Source organism: Cotesia glomerata, linkage group LG6 (genome assembly GCF_020080835.1).
Source record: "Cotesia glomerata isolate CgM1 linkage group LG6, MPM_Cglom_v2.3, whole genome shotgun sequence".
NCBI classification, from domain to species: Eukaryota; Metazoa; Arthropoda; class Insecta; order Hymenoptera; family Braconidae; genus Cotesia; species Cotesia glomerata.
In genome coordinates, this window is record NC_058163.1 from 7839193 (window position 1) to 7864611 (window position 25419).

The 25419-nt window shown below is 32.5% G+C and overlaps 1 protein-coding gene and 1 long non-coding RNA gene across 2 annotated transcripts; one reads left to right on the forward strand and one right to left on the reverse strand.

Moving 5' to 3' along the window:
• Positions 1-223: 223 nt before the first annotated feature.
• On the reverse strand, positions 224-25135 carry LOC123266571 (ATP-binding cassette sub-family C member 4-like). The gene is made up of 15 exons (XM_044730874.1): positions 24737-25135; positions 24567-24677; positions 9216-9729; positions 8958-9149; positions 8287-8598; positions 7756-8229; positions 7387-7692; positions 7077-7322; positions 6508-7015; positions 6190-6420; positions 5881-6117; positions 5541-5803; positions 5022-5461; positions 4816-4945; positions 224-524 (listed from the first exon to the last, which is right to left on the reverse strand). The coding sequence occupies exons 1-15, from the start codon at positions 24814-24816 to the stop codon at positions 375-377; spliced, it is 4194 nt and encodes a 1397-aa protein (XP_044586809.1). The 5' UTR covers positions 24817-25135; the 3' UTR covers positions 224-374.
• On the forward strand, positions 13502-18004 carry LOC123266593. Its single transcript, XR_006509812.1, has 3 exons — positions 13502-13636; positions 17557-17680; positions 17757-18004. It is a non-coding gene; the product is annotated as an uncharacterized LOC123266593 (long non-coding RNA).
• Positions 25136-25419: the final 284 nt, after the last annotated feature.

Consider the following 25419-nt stretch of genomic DNA (forward strand, 5'->3'; position numbering starts at 1 on the left):
TGATACATGAATAAAAGTTTATATCTTATCGTTTTATCATTGATAATACCTGTTTATCGGAAGATGACAGAAGTTTATCGATCTGTTTGTATCATTAAAAACCTCTAGATTAATTGAAGATTCGAATAGTTTTAATAATGTTGAACGCAGTACCTTTGGGGTAAAAAAAATACGATTTTAAGGATCGACTGGTAGCAATAACAAAAACATCAATACATCAATATTGAGTGTAAATTATAATACTATATTTTTGACAGCTATAAAAGTATAAATGAATGATACAAAGAATGTAGCAATAAATAAAAAAAATAGAATAAGTTTGATTGAGCATCAGCTGATGCATGAGAAGTATATATAGCCTAACAATAACGGGTTTAGTTAAGAGATAAATTTGTTTGTTGGTTATGAAACTCCATTACTTCGTAAGTTATTTTAGCAGTCATGGATGGCCCGGTTTGTTCGACCATTTTGGCGAATATGCTATCCGGTTTTTCTATCAGCAATTCGTACGGTGTATCAAATTCCTGTTGAAAAGAGAAGATTAGTAACACCGGCACACAAAAAAAAAAAAGTTGTCTGTACTTGGGACGCGCCACATATATTCCCATGTAATTTGACCCGCTGAACCCGAATTTGAGGTCCGTTTGGCCCCTACACCCTAGGATTTTGAGAAAACTGTAAAAAACCGAAAAAAAACGGGAAAATTGGGGGTTTTGGTGATTGAAAAATTTTTTTAGATTCTAACTATGCATGATTTTCATGTATTTCGATCTGCTTTATACTTATCTGAAGTGTACTCAGACCAGCAGCCATTAAAAGTCTAAGTAAATCCCGAAAAACCCATGAAAATTGCGAAAAAAAACAAAAAATTCCCAATATTGTGATAAAAAAAAATGTATTGAGCTAAATATATGATGATTTTCATGTAGGTTTATCGACGACATATAAATCTCCAACTTTTATAACTCAGACGTCTCGAAAACATCAAACAAATGTGCAAAAACCCGAAAATTGGAAAAAATCAAATGTAATATAATAAAAATCGAGTTATTATTCAAAATAAATAAAAAAAATCATATCATTCGATCTGTGGTGCATAAAAAAGTATTTCGTCTTAAGACTTAAAAAATTAATTTTTCGGAAAATATCATCAAAACCCTTTGGATTTGAATTTTAATTCGTTCTCCGCTTATATCTCACCCTTTTATCTTCAAACGTCCTGCATAAAGGGTTTCTCTTTCGTTTCCTCTCTTCTTCGGGTAAATCTCTCTTCAGAGTCCAACAATGATCTACCATCATATTGACATCCACTCATGTTTTGATGGAATGTTTCTTCTCTTTCTTCACTGAAATTACCAAGATTTTCAGGAAAGTGTGAAAAGATGAGATTGTAAATAGTGCAATTTTGTATTCACATTCCTAAAAATTTCGAGATACTTCCTTAAAACTTCCCAAGCTGCTCTCTCAATCTTGTGCATCTCATACTCAAGATTAGCATCCTGGAATTGAGTCCGAATTTGGGGTACATAAAAATTCCTTCTTTCAATTTATTGTCACTTATAGCTGGAAATTTTTCGTCCAAGTACTTAACACAGTTGCCATTTTTATCGAGAGCTTTGACAAAATGCTTCATAAGGTCAAGCTTGATATAAAGTGGTGGCAGCAAGTACTTGTAAGGATTAATGAGAGATTCTCGCATAACGTTGTGAGAACCATGATTCAAATTCTTTCTTGTTGGCCGTTCTTTTCTACTGTAGGGAATTTTCCGATCGTGACTATCCTACAAACATACAAGAAGGGATATATTGTGAACCAGATTGTTGGCTTAACTAGTGTAGCAATTTTCAGATCACCACAAACTTTTCAATGATTTTTGGTCAAATGAGCTACTGGAGTCGGTGCTTTGAGACTTCGCTTAGACAAAGCAATGAAAAACTTTCACTCCTCGTCCTGAAAGTGTTCGGCTTTAACTCATCAATCAAACTTCTTACATCTGAACAGTCCACTAATGAATTTTCGCCGTTTTAAAAATGTTATCAGATTTTTTTCCCTATCACGATAAAAATAAGCTGTTGTATTTTTAGTTAATAAATTTTTTTTCTTTAAGCTGATGTTTCAGGGTTTTCACTTCTAGGAACTTTTGGGCTCAGAATCGATTTCTTGCTTAAATGCTTGTGCCTGTAACCAGGGCACCTCCACGTGGTGACGGCGGGCAACAGGACCGTCTGGCATAGTCCCTGGGTTAACGGCTTGAATGCCGTCATGGCAGGCACAAGTAATAAGTGTTTTACGATGCAGGGACCCGGAATCCCAGTATCGGCGTCTGGTCAGAGTGAGAAAGCAGGCTCGCAGGCGTCGTCATCAAGTGACTGCAGCTCTTCATTGGTGGGTGACTTGGCTTCTGAAGCGTTTAATATGACAAGAAGTGTCTCTCACATATGTAACAAAAACTCCAATTGCTTCTGTTACATATGTGGAGAATTTGAAGTAACGAAAAGTCGTAGATCCTTTTCAAACAAATTGAAAAATGTCTACGAAACCTGCTTCGGTATCCAGATTACGAACTGGGAAGCAACTTGGGTACCACATTCACTTTGCAATCGGTGTCACACGATGCTTACTCGTTGGGAGCAGACGAAAAGTAAACAGTGCTTGAAATTTTCAAAACCTGTGATTTGGTCTGCACCAACGAGTCAAAACTGCTATTTTTGCACGACGGAAGTTTCAGGTTTTCTTCGACAACCAAACATAAAATTCAATATGCCAACGTAACATCAGTTGTGCCAGCAGAAAAAGTTTTGAATGTCGAAGAACCTGCAGCTCCTGAACCAGTGAATGAACATGAAGAGATGGAAGTTGAAGATAACTTTGAAGAAATCGATCCTGAACCCGAAGAGATCCATTCTGAGGATGAAGAATACATCCCAGTGGTGTTCCTAGAAGTAAAGACCCTGAAGTCTTCGATCAACTTGAATTGAATGACCTTGTACGAGACTTAGGACTATCTAAGGTAAAAGCTGAACATTTAGCCTCAGCTTTAAGGAAAAAAAAATTTATTAGCTAAAAATACAACAGCTTATTTTTATCGTGATAGGGAAAAAGAGTTCGGAAGTATTTTACAAAAGACAGCGAAAATTCATTTGTGTACTGTTCAGATGTAAAAGGACTGATCGATGAGTTGAAGCCAAACACTTACAAAGACGAAGAATGGAGGCTTTTTATTGACTCCTCTAGGCGAAGTCTTAAAGCTGTGCTTCTTCATAATGGAAACTTATTGGCACCGATTCCAGTAGCTCATTCGACTAAACTAAAGGAGACTTATGACAATTTACAGGTTGTATTAGATAAAATAAACTATTCAGAACATCAATGGAAGGTTTGTGGTGATCTGAAAATTGCAACAATATTGCTAGGCCAACAATCAGGGTTCACAAAGTACCCCTGCTTCTTATGTTTGTGGGATAGCCGAGACCGAAAAGAATCATTACATTCAAAAGAATGGCCAACAAGAACAAATTTGAATCCTGGTTCTCACAATGTTACGCGACAATCTCTAATTGATCCTTCAAGTACTTGCTGCCCCACTTCATATCAAGCTTGGCCTTATGAAGCAATTTGTCAAAGCTCTGGATAAAGATGGAAACTGTTTTAAGTACTTGGGCGAAAAATTTCCAGCTATAAGTGACGCTAAATTAAAGAAGGAATTTTTGATGGACCCCAAATTCGGTCTCTCTCTCAGGATGCTAATCTTGAATATGAGATGAACGAGATTGAGAGAGCAGCTTGGGGAAGTTTTAAGGAAGTATCACAGCAATTTTTAGGGAATACGAAAAGTGATAACTACGCAACTTTAGTTGACGAGTTGTTATACAACTATAATACTTTAGGTTGCTTAATGAATACAAAATTGCACTATTTACATTCTCATCTTTCACACTTTCCTGAAAATCTTGGTGATTTTAGTGAAGAGCAAGGTGAGAGATTCCATCAAGACATTAGTGTGATGGAAAAACGATATCAAGGAACGTGGGATGTAAATATGATGGCAGATCATTGTTGGACTCTGAAGAGATTTACCGAAGAAGAGAGGAAACGAAAGAGAAACCCTTTATGCAGGACGTTTGAAGATAAAAGGGTGAGATATAAGCGGAGAACGAATTAAAATTCAAATCCAAAGGGTTTTGATGATATTTTCGAAAAAATTAATTTTTAAGTCTTAGGACGAAATACTTTTTATGCACCACAGATCGAATGATATGATTTTTTATTTATTTTGAATAATAACTCGATTTTTATTATATTACATTTGATTTTTCCAATTTTCGGGGTTTTGCACATTTGTTTGATGTTTTCGAGACGTCTGAGTTATAAAAGTTGGAGATTTATATGTCGTCGATAAACCTACATGAAAATCATCATATATTTAGCTCAATACATTTTTATCACAATATTGGGAATTTTTGTTTTCGCAATTTTCATGGGTTTTCGGGATTTACTTAGACTTTTAATGGCTGCTGGTCTGAGTACACTTCAGATAAGTATAAAGCAGATCGAAATACATGAAAATCATGCATAGTTAGAATCTAAAAAATTTTTCAATCACCAAAACCCCAATTTTCCCGTTTTTCGGTTTTACAGTTTTCTCAAAATCCTAGGGTGTAGGGGCCAAACGGACCTCAAATTCGGGTTCAGCGGGTCAAATTACATGGGAATATATGTGGCGCGTCCCAAGTACAGACAACTTTTTTTTTTTTGTGTGCCGGTGTAATCGATAAATGGAAGAAATAAATAGAGAAAATTTAATTGATCACTTACCACAGCACATCCATTATCCATTACTAGAATCCTATTGCTGTTGATGATTGTATTTAATCTGTGAGCTATTGTTATAACTGTGCAGTCTGCGAATTTCGAGCGAATTGCTCGCTGGATCAACGCATCAGTCCTATCATCAAAACAAACGTTAAAAATTTACACATTCTTGGGGAATTTGGATCGATAAGAGCAGGGATAATACATACCGAGAGTCAATATTGGCGGTGGCTTCGTCGAGAACCAGGATCCGATTGTTTCTCAGCAGAGCGCGAGCGAGACAAATCAGCTGACGCTGACCAACGCTGAAGTTTGTTCCGCCTTCCGTGACCCATTGGTCGAGGGCCAAGTTACTCAATTCAACTTCCCTCAAAGCGTCCCAGATTTCTTTATCGGTGTATTTCCCAAATGGGTCAAGATTGTATCGTAGTGTCTCAGAAAATAAAACAGGCTCCTGTGGAATTATTGATATACTCGATCGTAAATCTTGAAGCCCGATTGTCTTAGTGTCTACACCGTCAATAATTATTTGCCCCTGGAGACCATCGTCGACTAGTCGGAAGAGTGCAGATATCAACGAGGATTTTCCCGCACCAGTTCTTCCAACAACTCCAACTTTCCAGCCCGGCTCGATCATCAGGTGTATGTTCTAATCAGCAGAAAAAATAACTAATTGAATTATTATGAAACTAACTTAAAAGCTTAAGTATAACTCGAGACTTGTATACCTTCAAAACAGCAGGGTCGTCTTTTTTGTAACTGAGATAAACATTCATCCACTGAATTCGGCCTTTGGATGGCCAGTTCTCAGGCAACGGTTTTGATGATTCTATAGGACCTTCTTTTGGTAAATCAGTGTACTGAATTATTCTCTCTACAGCTGTCATCTGTGATATAACTTGAGTCATTTGCTTTACTCCATGTTGTAGCATACCCGTCAAAACTAATGATTGTGAAATAGCTAGACCAACTGACGCACCAAAAGTGTTTTCTATGAAAATATTGAAAATTCTTGTCAAACATATAGTCACATATTATTTACGCTACTGCAATTAAATAAAGAATTACCAGAATTAATTAAAATTAAAAGAAAACATAAAACAGCAATAAAGATGCAAGTGATTAAATCGATACTAAAACCAAATGCTGATCCAGAAGCTACAACTAAATACCATGCTCTGGTGTGTTCATTTTGATACCGATCAAATTCGTTTCTTAATGTTATTTGCACATCTTTCCCACAACTTCGTATCGTTGTTAGACCATTCAGTGTTGTGCTAACGTGCGTAAAAACTGGACTTTTTGCTGAAATTTAAAATTAGTTATCGTTTGAAAGCTATATAAAAATAGAAAAAATTGAGTATTGATTATTCTTACTGATTCCTTCTAGTCGCTTGACATCTTGGGCAGCTCTCAGATAGTAAAATGATAAAAAGTAGAATACAATCCCGATAATGACTGTAACTCCTATCATCCAGATATTGACAGAAATGATATTTACCAAGATACCAACAACTCCTATGAGTATAAGAAATGATTCGATCATAAACCGTAAAAGTAAATCATCTATTGCTCCAACATCTTTTGAGAATCTGTTTAAAAGTCGACCTGAAGAGAAATAACATCATAATTTCATTTAATCGAATAGATAAATCAAAAGTTCATTAAATTTTTCAAGATCGTTCAAATAGTTACCCGAAGGATTAGTGTTAAAGAAATACATAGTCGCTTGAAGGAGACTAGAAAACATTTGATTGTGGAGCTTGCGTGCAGCTCTCATACCGACCCATATGAGAAACCGGGCCCTGGACATGGACAGAGTGATGAAAGTGATGAGAAGAACGAGGTAGATGTAGACTGCAGTTTTGGTGGGTAGCAAACCATTGCTATCAAGAAGTGAGCTCAATATCGTGTTGTTGATGAGAGCGTGAGATTCACGTACAGCCCCTGGACATACACCACCTGCACTCTGGATACAACGCCTGAATGTTTCTAGAGTTGTCCAGAAAGTCATCCACTGATCGACACCGACCGCAGCAACTTGGGTCAGAATAAACATCAGGACCAGCAGAATGCATCCAATGATCCCACCACCTTCGCGGAAATATCGGAAGTAAATCTCCTTGGAGATGAATCCTTCGCCCTTTACTTCGTCGGGGATAGTATTTTTGAGATCCACTCCATCAGCGTCTTCATTGATCATCTGAAACATTGCTCAGTTAATTATGTTCAGTAGAGCTGCTGTTCTCGAAGAGAATATTTACAAATTTGTAACTATCGTGAGATCTGATCGAAATTTGGGACATCCTGGTCTTGGCCCGCCGGAAGAAATTATTTTTTTCGCTTGCGACTTCCGTCTCTTGATTATCAGGACTTTGCCCCTTGGCAGTTTCAATAACAGCTTCAGTTTCTTTTTCGTCCTCGTTCTTCTTTAGAGCGTTGAGCATATTGTTGAAAACAGCACTCGTTTGAATTAAAGTATCAAAAGTTCCATGATGTTTGATCGAGCCCTAGTAAGATAAACAGAGTTATCACGAGTGTTGTAAAGATAATATTAAGAACTTTTATTCTTACGCGCTCCAAAACTGCGATAGTATCAGCCTGCTTGAGATAATTGAGCTGATGCGTAACCAAGATCCGCGTTTTGCCTTTTAAATACTCGAGGATACAATCTTTGAAGAGCCGTCGAGCGACACGTGCATCTACAGCACTCAACGGATCATCTAGAAGGTACAGGTCGGCTCGTCTGTAGATTGCTCTGGCCAAATTGACTCTCGCTCTCTGGCCGCCTGACAGTGAAGCTCCTCGTTCTCCGACTATAGTTAGATCTCCGTTGGGCAGATGTTTGAAATCCCGCAGAAGAGAACAAACTTTCGTCACCTGAGATCATTATAATCGATCACTAGAAAAATGAAGAACGCAAATAAATGATTTTTTATTAACCTCTTGATAATGCGTTTTATCATACTCTAGTCCAAAGAGAATGTTCTCTCTCACAGTTCCTGTAAAGAGCCACGGATCCTGACTAGCGTATGATATCTTCATTTCAGGATTGTCCTGTATAAATCCTGATTGAGATTTTGCATCTGCTGACTCTCCATCAGAGAACTGGAAGAGTCCAACCGTTCCTGCACTAACTGGCAACTCCTGCAGGAGCACATTCAAAAAAGAACTTTTGCCCGAACCGACTGGGCCTACCAGAGTACAAAGTTCTCCTCCGTTGATCTTCAGGGACACTTCAAATAGTGTTGGAGGCAATTGGCCAAGCTTCCAATTAGCTGAAACTTTGTCTAACTTAACTAGAACAGCTTCTGGCGCAACTTTTTTCTGTAAACTTTCATCAAATTTTGACATTTTAAAAAATTCGATTGTCAGCGCTTCTGTCTTTCTTTCAACCTCATCCAGCAAAAGAAATTCCTGTAATAACAAAATATGTAATTGCCAAATTATCTACAATAGTATTATATCTTATACCTCAATCCTTTCGACAGCTACGATACTTTGGATTAGTGAAATAATTGATATTGGAAAGAATATCGTCATGAGCAATTGAAGAGTGCTGTAATAAATTGACACTTGGAAGGTGATTTCCGGATTGATTGGATTATCATCGATCATTATGAAGATAACCAGTGTCATAAACAGCATCGCCTTTTGTGTAAATTCTGAAGAACTGGAATACAACCCCCGTATGTTATTTGACCGAAGTATCTGTTTTATTTCATTCGCCCTTGTTTGTGTGACTATTTTATTGAATGGTCTCTCCCATGCATACATTTTTACAACCTGTCACAGACATATAGATCAATTCTAACTATGCAGACATATGAAGATCAAGATATGTGAAACTTAAAGACAAATAGCAGTGAGTAGTGAGATAATGCTTGATATACATAATCTTCATAAATATCTTAAAATAAACTTGAAATTAGTTTCGTAAAAGTGATTAGATTTTGACTATCAACAGAAAATTGTATGACGAATCAAAAGTTGTGTTAGTTCTACAAATTCATAATTTTCAGATTACTTGAACAAACCTTACTTGAGCGACTCGTTTATTTAATCAGCAACTCGTAACATGCTGGTAGTTATACAATTATATCACGCTACACTATCGTTAACTATTCTAATGAATATCAACATACTTGAATGCCGGCGATTAGTTCACTCATGAGCTGGACTCGTCGATCAGTTAATTTAGCGGTAACATCTCTGAGCTTTCCTGTGACCATTCCCACGTAGCTTTGCATCGGAATCGTTATCAAGAAGAGCATTCCGTAGCCCACCAGAGTATAGATCCCGATACTGCGCCAGATTATGTATCCGATCACAATGATCTAATCATGACAAAGTAACACAATTCTTAAATTATTCACCTCCAACACTACTCATTCAAATTTTACCTGAAGTGGTGTAATCCATAGATAATTGAGGAACTCAGGAAGCAAATCGAAGCGATTGACATCGTTGCTGAGAAGATTCACCACCTGGCCAGCCGGAGTTTCATCAAGCGCAGTTTTGCTCAGTTTCAAACTCTTTCTATAGATAAGAGAACAACAGGCCAGTCTCAATCTCATTCCCAATATCTGCCCGAAGAAATTCATGTGATGAACTATTAAAGTGATTCCTAGTTTGACGATAATGAGCGCTACAGCCCAGCTCAGGGCTTCATTTTGAGTCATCGACTTCTCATTTTCAGCTTGAAAGTATGAAATTATGATACTTTGAATGATTGGCTGCAAATTGAATAAAACAAGCTGCTCAATCAATTGGAACATTCCCATTACTGCAAACTTCACCCAAAAGGTTTTGATGATTGCTCGCAGCAAACTTGGCTTAACTGATTTTGTTGTATGATTATCATCGTTTTTTTGAGTTTGATTGGGTTTCAGCTTCTTTAACTCATCGCTCCATGCCCTACAGCAAAATTATAAAATATTAATCATTTTTTTTAAAGACACAATAATATGTTTTCTCATTGGGTAATCAATTGTTATTTTATACTCTGAGTAATAACAAATAATAATATTGAACAAATAGCCCCATCTCAATATTTGATTCAAACGAAAAGACTCATTCAAGCAAATAACTATTTATCTTGATTTGTTGTTGATCAGCTGTTCAAATTCAATTTTAATTATTTAAATATTTCCTTTGAATTATTGCAAAGAATAAAGAATAACGAGCAAGTTTTTAAGCACAACAAACGGAACTAATCGACCGAATCATTAAACAGCTGTTGAAACTCTTTTGGGAAACAAAACAAAATTTTTAAAAATAATTACAAATTCGTGTTTTGAATAAAAACAAATTTCAAATGAAATTTAATATTTTTAGTATGAAAATTATTTAAATTTACAGCGTGTATATAGGAATAAAATAATGCACGTTAAGTTGTGATAAAAAGAAAATCAATTATATGAAAACTCGTGAAAAAATTTTCTGATATCGCCAAAGATGACCTTGCTATGAAAATTGACTATTTCAGGTCATACCCAGTAAACACGTTTACGTCAATGTGACGTCAAAATGACATTGGGCTATGTCAGGATTTACGTAAGATACAAGTCACGAATGAGTCATATATGACTCATTATTTCACACTTCTTGACGTAAAAATATGACGTAGTCGTGACGTCAGTATTATGTCTCAATGACATTTATGACATCAATATGACATACCTGTGATGTCTATATCATGATAATGATGTCATTATGACGTAAAAGTGATGTAAGTGATGTAAGAATTGTACCTCAGAAAAAATATTAAAAAAAAAATTTCTCAAAAATAAAAAGATGGCAATTTTGAAATTAATTATAGTGTTGTGGACTTATTACAAAGTTTGAAACACTAGTTATATGTTGATATATGTTGATATACGTGGTCCTCACGTATCGAAGTCTGGAACGCTGCTCACTTATCCAAGTAACGGTACATGTCACGAAGTAAATAACTTATGTGATAAGCCTTACATGACGAAAAATGCTTATTTCATAATTTTTTCTGAGATTAAATGGATTTTAAGAGCTGGAATTGTATAAAATTCAAGTCTAATAATTTATACAATTTTATAAAATTTCATTAAACTCATGAAATTTTATAAAGTTCTATAAAACTTTGTAAAAACTCTTATAAAAGGCTCTCTAGTGAAACTTGTGGTAATGAATAGGCAATTTATAAATTTTCATAAGAATTGATTGAATCTTACACTTTCAAAAATTTTCGTCTAAAAGCGGACACAGAGAACTTTAGACTCTCTGCGGACACAGAGAACTTTCACAGAGTGAAATTTTTTCAGAGTAAACGATGTATCCGTGTCATTTGAATATTTTTTAATACTTATTGATTTCTCAAGACTCGAATTTTTTTTTTATTTAATTTTTTCCGAAAATTTAGCATTTTTCATTTGGATTTTTCTTCTTCAAAATTTCAATTTACAAAATTTAGATTTATTTTTTTAATTTCAACTCTTTTAAGTATACCATTTTTTTAATCTATATTTCTTTTTAATTTCAATTTTTTTCGAAATTTGAATTTCTTTAATTTAACATACTAACAACATTATGAAACTTGATGTACACAGTAAAAAAATTTTCCGTCATTGTGTCAAAAAATTTTGTGTTAAAAATTTTTATGTTAAATATTTAACATTTTTTTATGTTGATTTAACACAATAAATGTTAAATTTACACTTAAAAAAGTTAAATATTTAACACAAAAATTTTTAACACTAAAGTTTTTGACGCAATGACGCAAAATTTTTTACTGTGTAAAATACTATTAGTGTCGTCAATAACAATCATGGAACTGTTTGAATTATTTCAAATACAATGTTTCATAAGTAGCAGCACTAATGTCAGAAAATTATTTTTTAAGTAATAGTGCAATATTTAAATGACTGACATTTAATTTCTTGACGCGAAATCATAAGAAATTATATGTTTACTCGCTTGACGGTTTAAAAATTTAAAGTTCATGCCACATAAATTGAACTCGGTATTTTGTTATCAGTTTCACACCAAATCATTTATACTGAATGAAGTCGAAAATATTTTTACAATGGATAAAAGTACCTAAATTCATGGAAAAAATATAAGTGAGAAACATATGCAACGAAAAAAAAGTATTTCTTGCACCAAGAAAATTTTGACGGAGGCCGAAGTTATATTGGTGCAAGAAGTGTTTTAGTGTCAAGAAATTTTGACTTCATTCACGAAATTTTCAGTCATCTCTAATATATTCTTAGTCCAAAGAAATTTACCTTTGAGTCAAGATTTTTTTTCTGCAGTGTATGGAAACATACAAGCAAAGATATAAAAAGTTTATATCCCACATGTATTTAATTTGGATGTTTTTTTCTTAAAAACGTAAATGAAAAATATTTTGTATGTTATTTGCTAATATGTTAGATATATTCATTAATATTATAAATTATAAATTTTTGTTATTAAGAGCGGACTTAAATTTGCAAGGTACCAGCTTAAATCAGCTGTTTACCTCTTCCTGATTCTTACTAAATTTTAAACCAATTTTCATTAATATTTAGCGATTAATTGTAAATTAGACATCTTGTTGAAGAAGTTTTATATTTGATAAATGTTGATCAATCGATAATATTAAAAAAATACATCTCCCAAATTTTATCAATATTATGGAAAATAATCGTTTGTCACTGATTTAGAAAATGACTTTCAAATTACGTCAGTATTATGTACAATTGTGACAAATTATTGATATTAAATAATGACTCACAGATGGTATCGGTATTACGTAAGACCGTGACTTGTCACTGATGTAAACGCATGATGTTAAACTTACGTCGTTATGACATACAATGATGGCATTAATGTTACGTAATATTGTAGTTTATATATTATGTCAGTTGTACGTAATATCTAAGTCATTTCCGTTACATCATGGAGAAGTAATAAACTTACATCATAATTGGATCACAAGACAGGTCAATTTTACGTCATATTTACGTAAAATATTGTGACATTCCTATGACTTATAAATGACGTCATATTGAAGTCATGTGTTCACTGGGTATATATCAATTAGAATGATTCGTTTAGGATTAAAAATGATGTGAAAATTATTATTAAAATTTTTATCGATTTTACTGGCCACATGGGCATTCATTTGTGTACCCGAAAATGAACATGTAAGTGATATTAAAAAGTACAGAAATTTTGATAGTAATTGATAATTATTTTTAGATGTTAATACATCAATATTGTATTTAATGATCTTCATAATATCATTTTCAGTATTCCCATAATTATCATTGTTGTGGTGAACTGATCTGTCAGCTATAAATTACGATGAAATTATAATCAATCAATGTCTTAAAAACTTAATTATAAATAAATGTTTTTCAATCACATAGCTTATAGCTTACTTTAGCTCGAATAAATGCCAAAATTTTACGAATATATTTATTTAGGTCAATGACCTTATGAATTTCGCAAGAAACAATTTTCATAACACTCAAATTAGCATACAATTAACAAGTGAACAATTAGTAAAAAGAATTTCGCAAGGTACATCTGCAACTAAATCAACGAAATCTGATCGATTAACTAAAAAAAAAAAAAAAAAAAAAAAAAAAAAGATTGACTAGTTTTTACTATAATTTATAGCTTTTTGAATAAGTTAAACATCAAATTTTAGATTTACGAATGAATTAATTAGCTTATACTAAATGATCAAATGTTTGGATTTCTTTTGAAATCACCAAAAAATACCATATAAATAGAGTTTCTTTTCATGCTTTAACACTTAAACTTTTCTACATCATTCAGCAGTTCCATTAAACGCCAAGTAAGTATCAATTTTATTTTGCACTACTCATAATTCAAAGCATTGAAGAATCTCTCCTATCGATAAATTTTCTTTGCCCCCTTTCTGCAACTATTTTTATTGTTACATTCTTTTTAGTTCATAAAACCAATATAATTGGAATAATTCGAAAATAATTCATCATATCATTATTTACGTTATTTTTAACTTCCCACTTTGAACATCAATGATTTATAAAAATTGGAAAGTTATTGGTTTCATCTTAATTTTCGAAAATTGAATTCTTATCAGATTTTCACGTTTTCTACGAGGATATCACTACCCATGCAGGAAACCCCCAGAGTTGACAAAGGGGCCAGGCTTGGGCCAGTACTGGGAAATCTAGCTTCGGCGTACCTGTATTGGCCCATTCGATGGCCAGGCTGTTTAACCCAGCCTCGGCCATGCCAATGATTACCCAATCTTGGGCCAAGACTGGCTAACTCAGCCTTGGCCATTCATTGGCGACCCAAGCGTGGGCCAAAACTGGTTAACCCAGCCTCGGCCATGCCAATAATTATCCAAGCTTGTGCCAAGACTGGCTAAACCTAGCCTTGGCGATTCATCGGTGACCCAAGCTTGGGCCAAGACTGGGCAACCACGCCTTGGTCGGCCCAATTATTACCCGAGCCTGGGCCAGAACTGGGTCACCCAGTCACGGCCACAATGATTACCCAAGGGTTAGCCAAGATTGGGAAACCTACACTGAAAAAAAAAATTAACTTAATTCAAGAGAAAAATTTTTGAACCAAGAAAATAACTTTGAAGAGTTTAATTGTCTTCAATCAAAACGAAAAATTCTTTAATTAAATAAAATTTACTTAAATCGAGAAAAATTTCTTAGTTTAAGAATTTTTCTACTCAAATCAAGAAGATGAAATTCTTAAAAATTATTTACTTGATTTAAGTAAATTTTTTTTTCTTTGTAGCCATGGGCGTTGAATGGCAACCAAGACTTGAGGCAGAATTGGGTAACCTAGCCTTAGCCATTCAATGGGAAATTCAAACTTAATAAATCATTAAGTAATAGAATTTTAAACAGTAAACATTTATTGTTTAACGAATATTTGCTAACAAATTCTAAAATTTAAAATTTATTATTTAACCAAGACAATTGCATATCGTCAAAATTGATGTAGTCTTAAAAAAATTAAAATATAATAATTTACAGTTGAATTTTTAATATTGATAATTTTAAACATGAAAATTTATCATCAGATATTAAAAATATACAGAACGATGTACAAAGTTTAAAGTAATATAACAACTTGACTCTTTCATTTTTTTTTAACTATAATAAACATTTGTAAAAAATAGTTAATTTTCATCGAAACACAATATTAAATAACATAAATTATATAAATAATAAACCGTCACACTTCGTCACTATATAGATTTAGCTTATCAAAATAATAAGATGTGCATCAACTTATCGGTCGTACGGTGTAGGGGTTAGTTATCGGTCTGGCAAGCGTGCGGCTCGGGTTCGAATCTCGATTAGAAGAACGGATGCGATTTTCACACTTTATTTCTTATAATTAGCAACAGTTAGGTTTGAATTTACTTTACTTACAAAATAAAATAAAAAAATAACATTCCAATAATTCTTTTTTATCATTTTTTATCAAATGGCATGGGCCAGACTTGAAAATTAACTATGGCTCAGCCCTGGTAACCAGGCTTGGCCCATCGTTATCATCCCAGACTTCAACCAGGACTGGGCCAAGCCTGGCTTACAAGCTTGGCCCAGAGTTTTACATAGTTGAGCCAAGGCTGGGCCAAGCTAGGCCCCGTGGTACTTTCCTCTATGGGTATGTAAACTTCTTAGAACTTTTAAACGATTTGACCGTTTAAAACGCGACTTACGGTGTTCAAAAGATTTCGATTGCCGACAGATTTCATGTGAAATTAAATTAGTTTAACACGTTAGATTTTGAGATATCTCAAAAGTAAAATTAAAAAAAAAAAAAATAGGAAAACGGTTGACCCTGAAGGCCATCCCTGCAACTTCCCGCTAATTCCACACTTAGGCGCTTAAAATTGCACAAATGACGTATACAATTTATGAGTTATTTTGAGCTCTCCGAGCTCAAAGAGATTGCTTTCCTATGCTTTTGAGCTCGAAGAGATTTGATGTCACTATTTTTATAATTTTTAAACCGCAATAACTTTTGAATGAATAAATCGATTTTCACGCGGTTGTCAGCATTCGACGCAGTTTTTCAAGCCTCATAAAGAATCTCAAATTTTGAATTGATCGCGGAGGAATTTCAGAGTTCTTCCGAAAAAACACTTTTTTTGGTTTTATTTTGTTTACGATATATCTCGAACGAATCAACCGATTTTGACCGGACTGGTGGCGATCGACGTGGTTTTCTGAGGTTAAGAGCTGATTAGTTTTTGGAATCGATCGGTAAAGCCGTTTCAAAGTTATTGAAAAAAAACCACATTTGAAAAAAATTTTTTTTCGGTTTTTTCAAGATTTCTCGAAATCTATTGATCTGAATCGGTCCAAATAGTTTTCAAAATCTAAGTTTGGTCAAGCCTTTTCGAATGACACCAACTGCGATGAAATCGGTCAAGCCGTTCGAAAGTTATAAGCGGTTCACATACTTTGACACACACACACACACACACACACACACACACACACACACACACACACACACACACACACACACACACACACACACACGAACACACACACACACACACACACACACACACACAGACAGACATAGTGACAACCTCGCGGGGATAGTCAGGGAAGTTCTTGTGACCTTCAAACGCCGAGATGAAAACTTGATTTTTGCAAAACGGGGTGAAAACAATAACTTCCCGATTTTTGAAAATCTTCGATTTTCTTAGCGGGAAGTTAAAAAATGTTTTTTAGGGATAGTTTTTTAACTAAAATATTCATCAATTCTATGATTTAATCACTTCTTTTACTTAGAAAACGATGTCAATTTTTGCAAGCCGCATTAATAATTATTAATTATAATTAATTATAATTAAAATAAATAATTAAAATCGATTAACTTGTTCAAAAGATATCGCGGTCGAAAAAATAAAAATAAATGTTTTTCTTTTTTTTTCATAAATCCGAAATTTTGCGTCAGATCGTTTTTAAAGTGAAATATTACGTGTTTTTACTCAATAAGATGAATTGAATGCTGCAAACTACATGAAAATCGGTTGATTTGATCGGAAAATGTAGCAAATCAAAATTTACAGAAATGTCTTGAGCCGTGCAATAGTCATTGAATATTTATATTAAGGGCTCATTCTACTTTGGGTGCATGAAAAATAACGCTATTTCTATTAATTTTTTTTTCAGGAATATTGTTACGTTTATTGATATAAATTCCGTAGCAGAATCATTGCAAAATTTATATTTTCAATAGATTTTCTTGCAAAAATCACGCAAAAAAAGGTATTTTTCTTATTTTTGATCGACATTCTGTAGTTTTTGCATTCAAATTAATAATTCTTCTACGAGATATAGCGATAAGAGGACAGAATATGCAATTAAGATTTCATAAGGATCGGTTCAGAAGTTTCCGAGATTTTTTCAACAATGCATACCTACCTATTGTGTGAGGATTCCAGTTTAAACGTCGTTTTCACACTAAATAAAGAGTTTTATTGAATAAAAATTCTTTTTTTTCTTGTAGTTTATGAATGTTTTTGTTGAGTCTAATAAGTTTTATATCAATCAACATAGCAGTATTCTCTTTAAAAAAATGAATAAAACTAGCGTTAATTTTCATATATCCAAAGCAGAATAACTCCTTACTGACTTAAAGATATTCTCGATTTGTTTTTAAACTTATATTCGTGCAATCTGAACTCTAAAATATATGAAAAACTTTAATTTTTAATTTTTTTTTTTTTTTCTTTAGGTACTTGTAACAAAAAACAACAAAAAAAATGTCAAAATTGATAGTTTTATTTTTAGTAGCTTTTGTTATGATAGAAGTTATCAGTCAGGATCAAAAACCACCATGCACGATAGGTGGAAATAAGGTAATGCCTAGAAATATAATTTTTTTATGTCTATTTCTTCAGAAAATGTTAGAAAATTAATAATGCTACTTTTTAGTGTTCTCGTGCACTGAATGCTGTAAGAGAGCATGTAATTACGATGATACTGCTGGTTTCCAGTGTGAAAGTTCATCTAAAGAAGAATTAGATGTATTCTATCAGATGGCGAAATATTATAACATTTCCATGAATGTTGAGTAAACATGCAAGAAGTCGTTCACAGCAGTAAAAAATTTGTGATTTTTAATTATCACCTGTGAATTTATAATGAAATTAATAAAGATAGTTTTTACGCTTGTGTCCAATTTGTGTTTCGTTTTTAATATCCGAGTAATATAGATAATTTATATATGAATAAAAATTTAGTATGTAATATCTTAAATTAAAATAGTAAGAAGTAAATAAATAGATGAGTAATAATTGACTAGTAGGTAGTTACTACTTAAATTACTCGTCAGAGTTTTATAAAAATTTAATGTAAACACTCAAAAAATTTCTCAAATGGCGCAGACTTCTTTCGTAACTTGACAAAGGTATTAATGAAATGTAAATTTATGTAATATGCATATAAAATGATAAAACATGTACAATTAATGTTATGCAAATGATAATCATAATACACGGAAAGAAAACAAAAGTAAAAATTACAACAGTAAGATCGTAATCTGAAACTAGTCTTTCATTATCTTAACTTTTATGATTTTATATTTTAAAAATTACTATTTACTCATGAATTTTCACAATATGAACATCGTAATTCTTACAAGTGATCTAAGTAATAAATAACAAGAAAATTTGTACATTGCTATCGCTAACATGATACAATTTAAATTATAAAAAAGTACGATGATACTTCGTAAATTCTTTTCCCGTAAGAGCAATTGAAAAAAGAATTGTATATTCTGTTCAAGTAAAAGAGACAGAGTCCAATAATTTGCAACGCTGCAGCCGAGAAATGACAAACTTTTGTCTGGAAGGTCTCATTAAGTGACAGAATAAAGGTCTCGGATGGTGCCTCGGATAACTTAAGTGGAAAAGCCATTGACGGGTTACCAAAAGAGAACCGAGTTCGATTCCTGGGTCATCCGAATTAATTTTCCAATGACCGGAAGATTTTCACCGAATGGTCCTCCCATTCCCTTTATCTTTTCTTCTCCTCTTTCCCTAATTTGGCGTAATGACAAATTACTATATAAAATATGGTTAAAAATTTTCTTTCTTTTTAAATTGAGTGGTAAAAAAATTCTACTTTACCGATTGAAGTTATTACTTTGCTATTTAAAAAATATATTACTATATCGACTTTTCAAAATTACTATAGTAACATCGTACTTTTTCGTGAACTGTATAAGGCGGTGTATGAGGTTAAACAGTACAATTCCTTTAAAAGAATTTACGATGTTGCATCGTATATATTCGTATGTATGAGCTTTGGTCTGGCACTGAAATGTCCGATACTAAAACGATTACGACGTTGCCATAGTAGTTTTAAATATATTTTTTGTTATACTCGGTCCAAAAGTTCAACGTTTGAGCGCTGGGTGGCGTCCGTAAAGAGACTCTTTTCTAGAGACTCTACCATACCGTCTTTTTTTCACGGCCTAGGCCATGAAGCTTATCCCTTCCCTTTTTTTAACTTCCCGCTAAGAAAATTGAAAATTTTCAAAATTCGGGAAGTTATTGGTTTTACCCCGTTTTTCGAAAATCGAGTTTTCATCAGATCTCAACGTTTTGAGGTCCTAGCAAGCTTTCCTGACTGAGCTCAAAAAACATAGAAATTAGGGTGCTTCATTTGAGACGACTAATTTTTTTTCTCACTCCATTGACGAAATATTGTTCTGAACATAGAAAAAAAAATTCTCACCAAGGGATAGTTCTTAATTTCAATTTTAAGTACTCGCTGGATGAATTTAAAGTTTTCCCATATAATTAACCCGTTAAAATAATTTTTTTTGCTTAAATTATCTATAGCATAGCGACATTTCATGATATTCATTTGACCATGGGCAGAAGTTGTAGAAGAATCCTTCCTCTTTAAAAGCTCTGACAGCTTATTTCCAATTTATGAGTTACCTCGCCAGTAAAAAATTGTACATTCGATTTTTGCTCAAAAGTCGTGATTTTTTGATTTTTTCTCCTAAACTATTGATCTGATACCTAAATTGCAAAGGACCTTTTTTGTAAAGAATTCAATTTCCTATAAGATAAATTGATAGCTGAACCCTTTCAATAAATTTCCTCTGAGATAAATTTCATTAATTACAAGAAAAAAATAAATTACACTATTTTATCGTAATTTTTATACTTTTTAATAAAACAACAGTTGATAAAAAAAATTATAACATTGTATATTTTTATAATCAAATATTGTGATATCGTTATAATGCCTAAATTTTTAAAATTTTTAATTGTCTGACAAATATCCTAATAAATATAGTTGTTACATAGAATATATCCAAAATATATGATCATACATAACTCCGGCACACAAAAAAAAGTGGTATGTACTTTGGATTGCACCTACCTATCGAAATGAATATTGACCCACTGAATCCTAATTTCAAGTCCGTTTGACCCGGTAACCCTCCAATTTTGAGCATAATGCAAAAAACCCCAAAAAAATGCATAAAACTGCAGTCACGGCGATGAAAAAATTCTTGTGGACCCGGATCAAGTATGATTCTTTTGTATTTTAATTTACTGAATCTAAATCTGAACGTTAATTAGCCCAGTGCCCCGTTAACGTTTAAAAATTAAAAAAATCTCAAAAAACCAAAAAAATTGGGAAAATTGCAGTTACAAATTTGAAAAAAAAAACCTGTAAAACACGATTAAATACTATTCTTGTATTTTTCCACGCATGAAATACAAAAGAGAATAACAAACGGAAGAAAAATTTACGGCGTAGATCGTTTGAGAACAAAAGAGTTCGATTTCAATGAAGAACAGTTTGAAATTCGAGAAAGTCGTTCTCTTTATTCTAGTTATACGTCATTTTTTATAGATATTAAAATTTTTTATATTTTCAGAATCTTAATTTATATTTTATGCGTAAAAAAACACAAAAAAAATATTTAATCATGTTTTATAGATTTTTTCTCATATTTATAGCTGCGATTTTCCCGATTTTTTTGGTTTATTGAGATTTTTTTTAATTTTTTAACGTTTACGGGGCAAGAAAACTTCAGATTCAAATTCAGTGGAACAAAATACATGAAAATCATACTCAATCTGAGTCCAAAAAATTTTTATCTCTATAACTTCAATTTTTCATGATTTATTGCAATTTTATTAGGTTTTTCGTTTTTTATTTTAAATTTGGTCGGTTCAGCAGGCTAATTAACGTTCAGATTTAGTTTCATTAAATTGGAATACATAAAAATCATACTTGATTCGGGTCCACAAGAATTTTTTTATCGCCGTGACTGCAGTTTTATGCATTTTTTTGGGGTTTTTTGCATTATGCTCAAAATTGGAGGGTTACCGGGTCAAACGGACTTGAAATTCGGATTCAGTGGGTCAATATTCATTTCGATAGGTAGGTGCAATCCTAAGTACGTACCACTTTTTTTTGTGTGCCGGAGTTATATGTATGATCATATATTTTGGATATATTCTATGTAACAACTATATTTATTAGGATATTTGTCAGACAATTAAAAATTTTAAAAATTTAGGCATTATAACGATATCACAATATTTGATTATAAAAATATACAATGTTATAATTTTTTTTATCAACTGTTGTTTTATTAAAAAGTATAAAAATTACGATAAAATAGTGTAATTTATTTTTTTCTTGTAATTAATGAAATTTATCTCAGAGGAAATTTATTGAAAGGGTTCAGCTATCAATTTATCTTATAGAAAATTGAATTCTTTACAAAAAAGGTCCTTTGCAATTTAGGTATCAGATCAATAGTTTAGGAGAAAAAATCAAAAAACCACGACTTTTGAGCAAAAATTGAATGTACAATTTTTTACTGGCGAGGTAACTCATAAATTGGAAATAAGCTGTCAGAGCTTTTAAAGAGGAAGGATTCCTCTACAACTTCTGCCCATGGTCAAATGAATATCATGAAATGTCGCTATGCTATAGATAATTTAAGCAAAAAAAATTATTTTAACGGGTTAATTATATGGGAAAACTTTAAATTTATCCAGCGAGTACTTAAAATTGAAATTAAGAACTATCCCTTGGTGAGAATTTTTTTTTCTATATTCAGAACAATATTTCGTCAATGGAGTGAGAAAAAAAAAATAGTCGTCTCAAATGAAGCACCCTAATAGAAATGGTATCTTTTTGAGCTTGGAGAGCTCAAAACAACACACAGATTGCATTTTTGAGCTCGAAGAGCCATAAATAAATATTAATAAAAAAATAATTAAAATAAAATTAAATTTTCTTGCCTTTCTGAAACTTCACAAAATTTAAATATGTCATTATTTACCTCTTATCCCGTAAAATTTAAACTTATGGAGCGATAATAACAAAAAATATTATATTTCATTTGGCCGTTTAGCAGCGATTTTGACAACGACTTTTTTTCGATATTCACTTTAATGTTTGTAACGCGAATGTTCGAAAACAAACGTAAATTTCCGTCCTCGGCTTCGCCTCGGACGTAAAAATTACGCCCGTTTCGGACCTTCCCGCTACAAACCTTAAGTTCATATCGAAATATCGTTGCTGTCAGAAAACCACCACTTCACGGTCTTATGACATAAATATCTATTTCTCTCCGTGTATACAATGAGAATATATTTCAAAAATCAAAATGCTCATCTAAGGTATAAGTAAAGTAGGTATAAGTAAAAGTAAAGTTACGCAGAGTCAGCCGTAGTTCAGATTATTTTTCCATTCGGCACGCCTCACAACGCGTTAATATGTAGATGTGTTCTACTTTTGATATGTTCATATGTGTCAATTTTGCAAGATAAAACTGTTCTAAAACCCCAAGCTTAAACGTAGAATCCATTTTAAATTTTTTAACAACTTAGAGATACGAAATTATGTCAGTGTAAGAGCGGGTGTGAAAGTATGCTCTATTGTCGCTTGAGGTAGTACCCTTGGTTAGAGATTTATCGTTCAGAATTTAATGAAATTTGATATATTAGTAAATTACAGTAAGATAATAAGCTCACCAAATTTTTGAAAAACTCAAGAAAACCAGTAACAAATATTGATCATTCAAAATTTTTTGGTTAGACATTCTTATAAAAAATTCCAGTTTTTATTTTATTTTACAAAAAAGTGGCGTTCAGATTTCAGCAAAAATTTAGGTGATGAATCGAAATAACATATTTAATACTTTGTGTGATAAAAAGTACAGATTCAGAGCATGTGATAGTAATAATTAATAAAAAAACTTTCAAAAATAATCTCTGTCTCTCTTTCTCTAATGCGATTTTGTATAGGAAAATCAACTACGTAGATCAAATAAGGCTTTGTATAAAACATATGACACTTGTGGTATCTGTGGTACTACTTTAAAAATTAAGATCCCAACTTTTTATCCTACTAGATTATACCTGACAGTCATATCAAATACATAAAACCTTTTTTAAAAAGTTGATTTTGGATGTTTCGTTGTTTTACGTCACTTCTATAACCTTTTTATTCGGTTGGTGATTTTGGTCAATTGAGATAATGGCGAGATTTTCAAAAGAATGAGGACGCACAAAGTGCGCATGATGTATCTATTGATACAAAAAGTACGCGGTTAAAAACAAAAATGATCGTTGAACTTATCAAAAATTTTTTAAATTGATTAATTGCTATTTTTACATTAAAAAGGTGGTTTTTATAACATATAGGATGGATTTTCCAAGTAGTTACAGAGGAAAGCACGATAGCTTTTGAAAAAATTAATTTTTTAACTCAATTTATTTTTAATAGGAAATAGAGATTTTTGTTGGATTTTTTCAAGCTATAGTCAATCACAAAGTTGTTAATTTATTTCGGCACTCAAAAAATTATACTACTTATTCAGATTATTTAATTCTCTTGAAGTATAATTCAACTTATTCCCACTAAGAAACGAGAAAAATTACATAAATATCGGTTAAATTGATAAAGTTAATTACAATAAACGCTTTTATAACGAAAATTATTGATTCATATCACTGATGTAGGTATGGTAATGGACGATGCATTAATTACATGTCAATGATAATGCCTTTTTTGCTTGATGAATCGTGACAATCTATATAACCGATTGAAATGATTCAATAAAGTCTAATGATTGAGTCATTATTGATACCGAAATGTCAGAAAATTGTCAGATAAATTATGGAAATGATTATTTAATATCAATGAAATTAATAATACACAGTAAAAAATTTTTCGTCATTGTGTAAAGTGTAAAAATTTTTGTGTAAAATTTAACATTTTAGTGTGTAGAATTTAACATTTTAATATGTTGATTCAACACAAATTGTGTAAAAAAAGTCATCAACACAAATTTTTGTGTTAAATTTGACGAAAAATTTTTTACTGTGTAACTTCAGAAAAATAGTAAAAATAATAAACTTTGATATTTTTTTCAAATAAATTATCCCAAAGACCATAAAAGACACTCAAAAAATATCACCCGAAGATATCTTAATACTCCTGATGCGAACATTTTCGAAAAAATCTTTCCGTCGTGTAATTCTTTTCTATAAAATCAAACTACCTGCAGACGTTTTTTATTTTTAGTATCATATATCTTCACTAAAAAACGAGTTTTGATGGTCTGACAGCACTTAATCTTTAAATTATTCCCCAAGAAAATAAAGCCCCTGTTTGATTTCTAAAAATACTAAGTATTCGACCAATAGCCCGCGAAATAAAATAATAAACTCCAGTGATAATGAATGAAAATACCTTTCCAAATTATCAGTCAAAATCTCGGACTTATCAGCCGGCAACGGAGTGTAAAGGTCATCCATGGTGATTCCATTGCGAGCTCCTCTTTTGAATAACCCCAGCGTCCACCTAGAGCAAAACAAAAAATAAAAGACCTCCAACCTCAAACAAACAAATAAAATACAAACCAGAAAAACAATCGGCTAAGGAGGTTGGCTTTTTCGATAGGATTTCTTCTCAACTTATTTGAAACTATTTTTTTGGTCATCCTGACGAACTTTCAGCCGACTGGCTCCCAATTGTAACACTTAATTGACACTTACTAGACGTGAACCCATAAAGTCGCCTATTACTTACTATGAAACTTGAAGCTTGATTTCATAAAAGCACACGCTGTTATTGAGCACTCAATAAGAATGTCTCTGATCCAGCCTAGACAGCTAATAGATACCAATATGTTGAACACATCAGATTGTCCAATCATTAATTACTGAGCAAAACCCTACTTAGTATCATGGGAAATAGATTCAATTAATTTCTATCGCATCCGCGTTTGCGTCTGGTGTGCTAAGGAGAGGCTAGACATTCTTACCAAGATATTCATACCATATCGTACAGCTCAGCTCCAGTCGAATGCATTTATCTTCGCTCGACAATTTAAGCAATACATCGAGATATTTAATCACAATTGATTTGCATCAATGCAAGGTCGATTATTATATTTTATCGTGAATCTCAATTACTCAACTCAATATTTCGAATCGTATTATCAATCATCTCTCAAGCGTTTACGCTTGAGTGCGATTGATCATTTACATTTACAATTATTCATACTCATTAGGTTTTAAATATTGATGAAAATAATGAGATC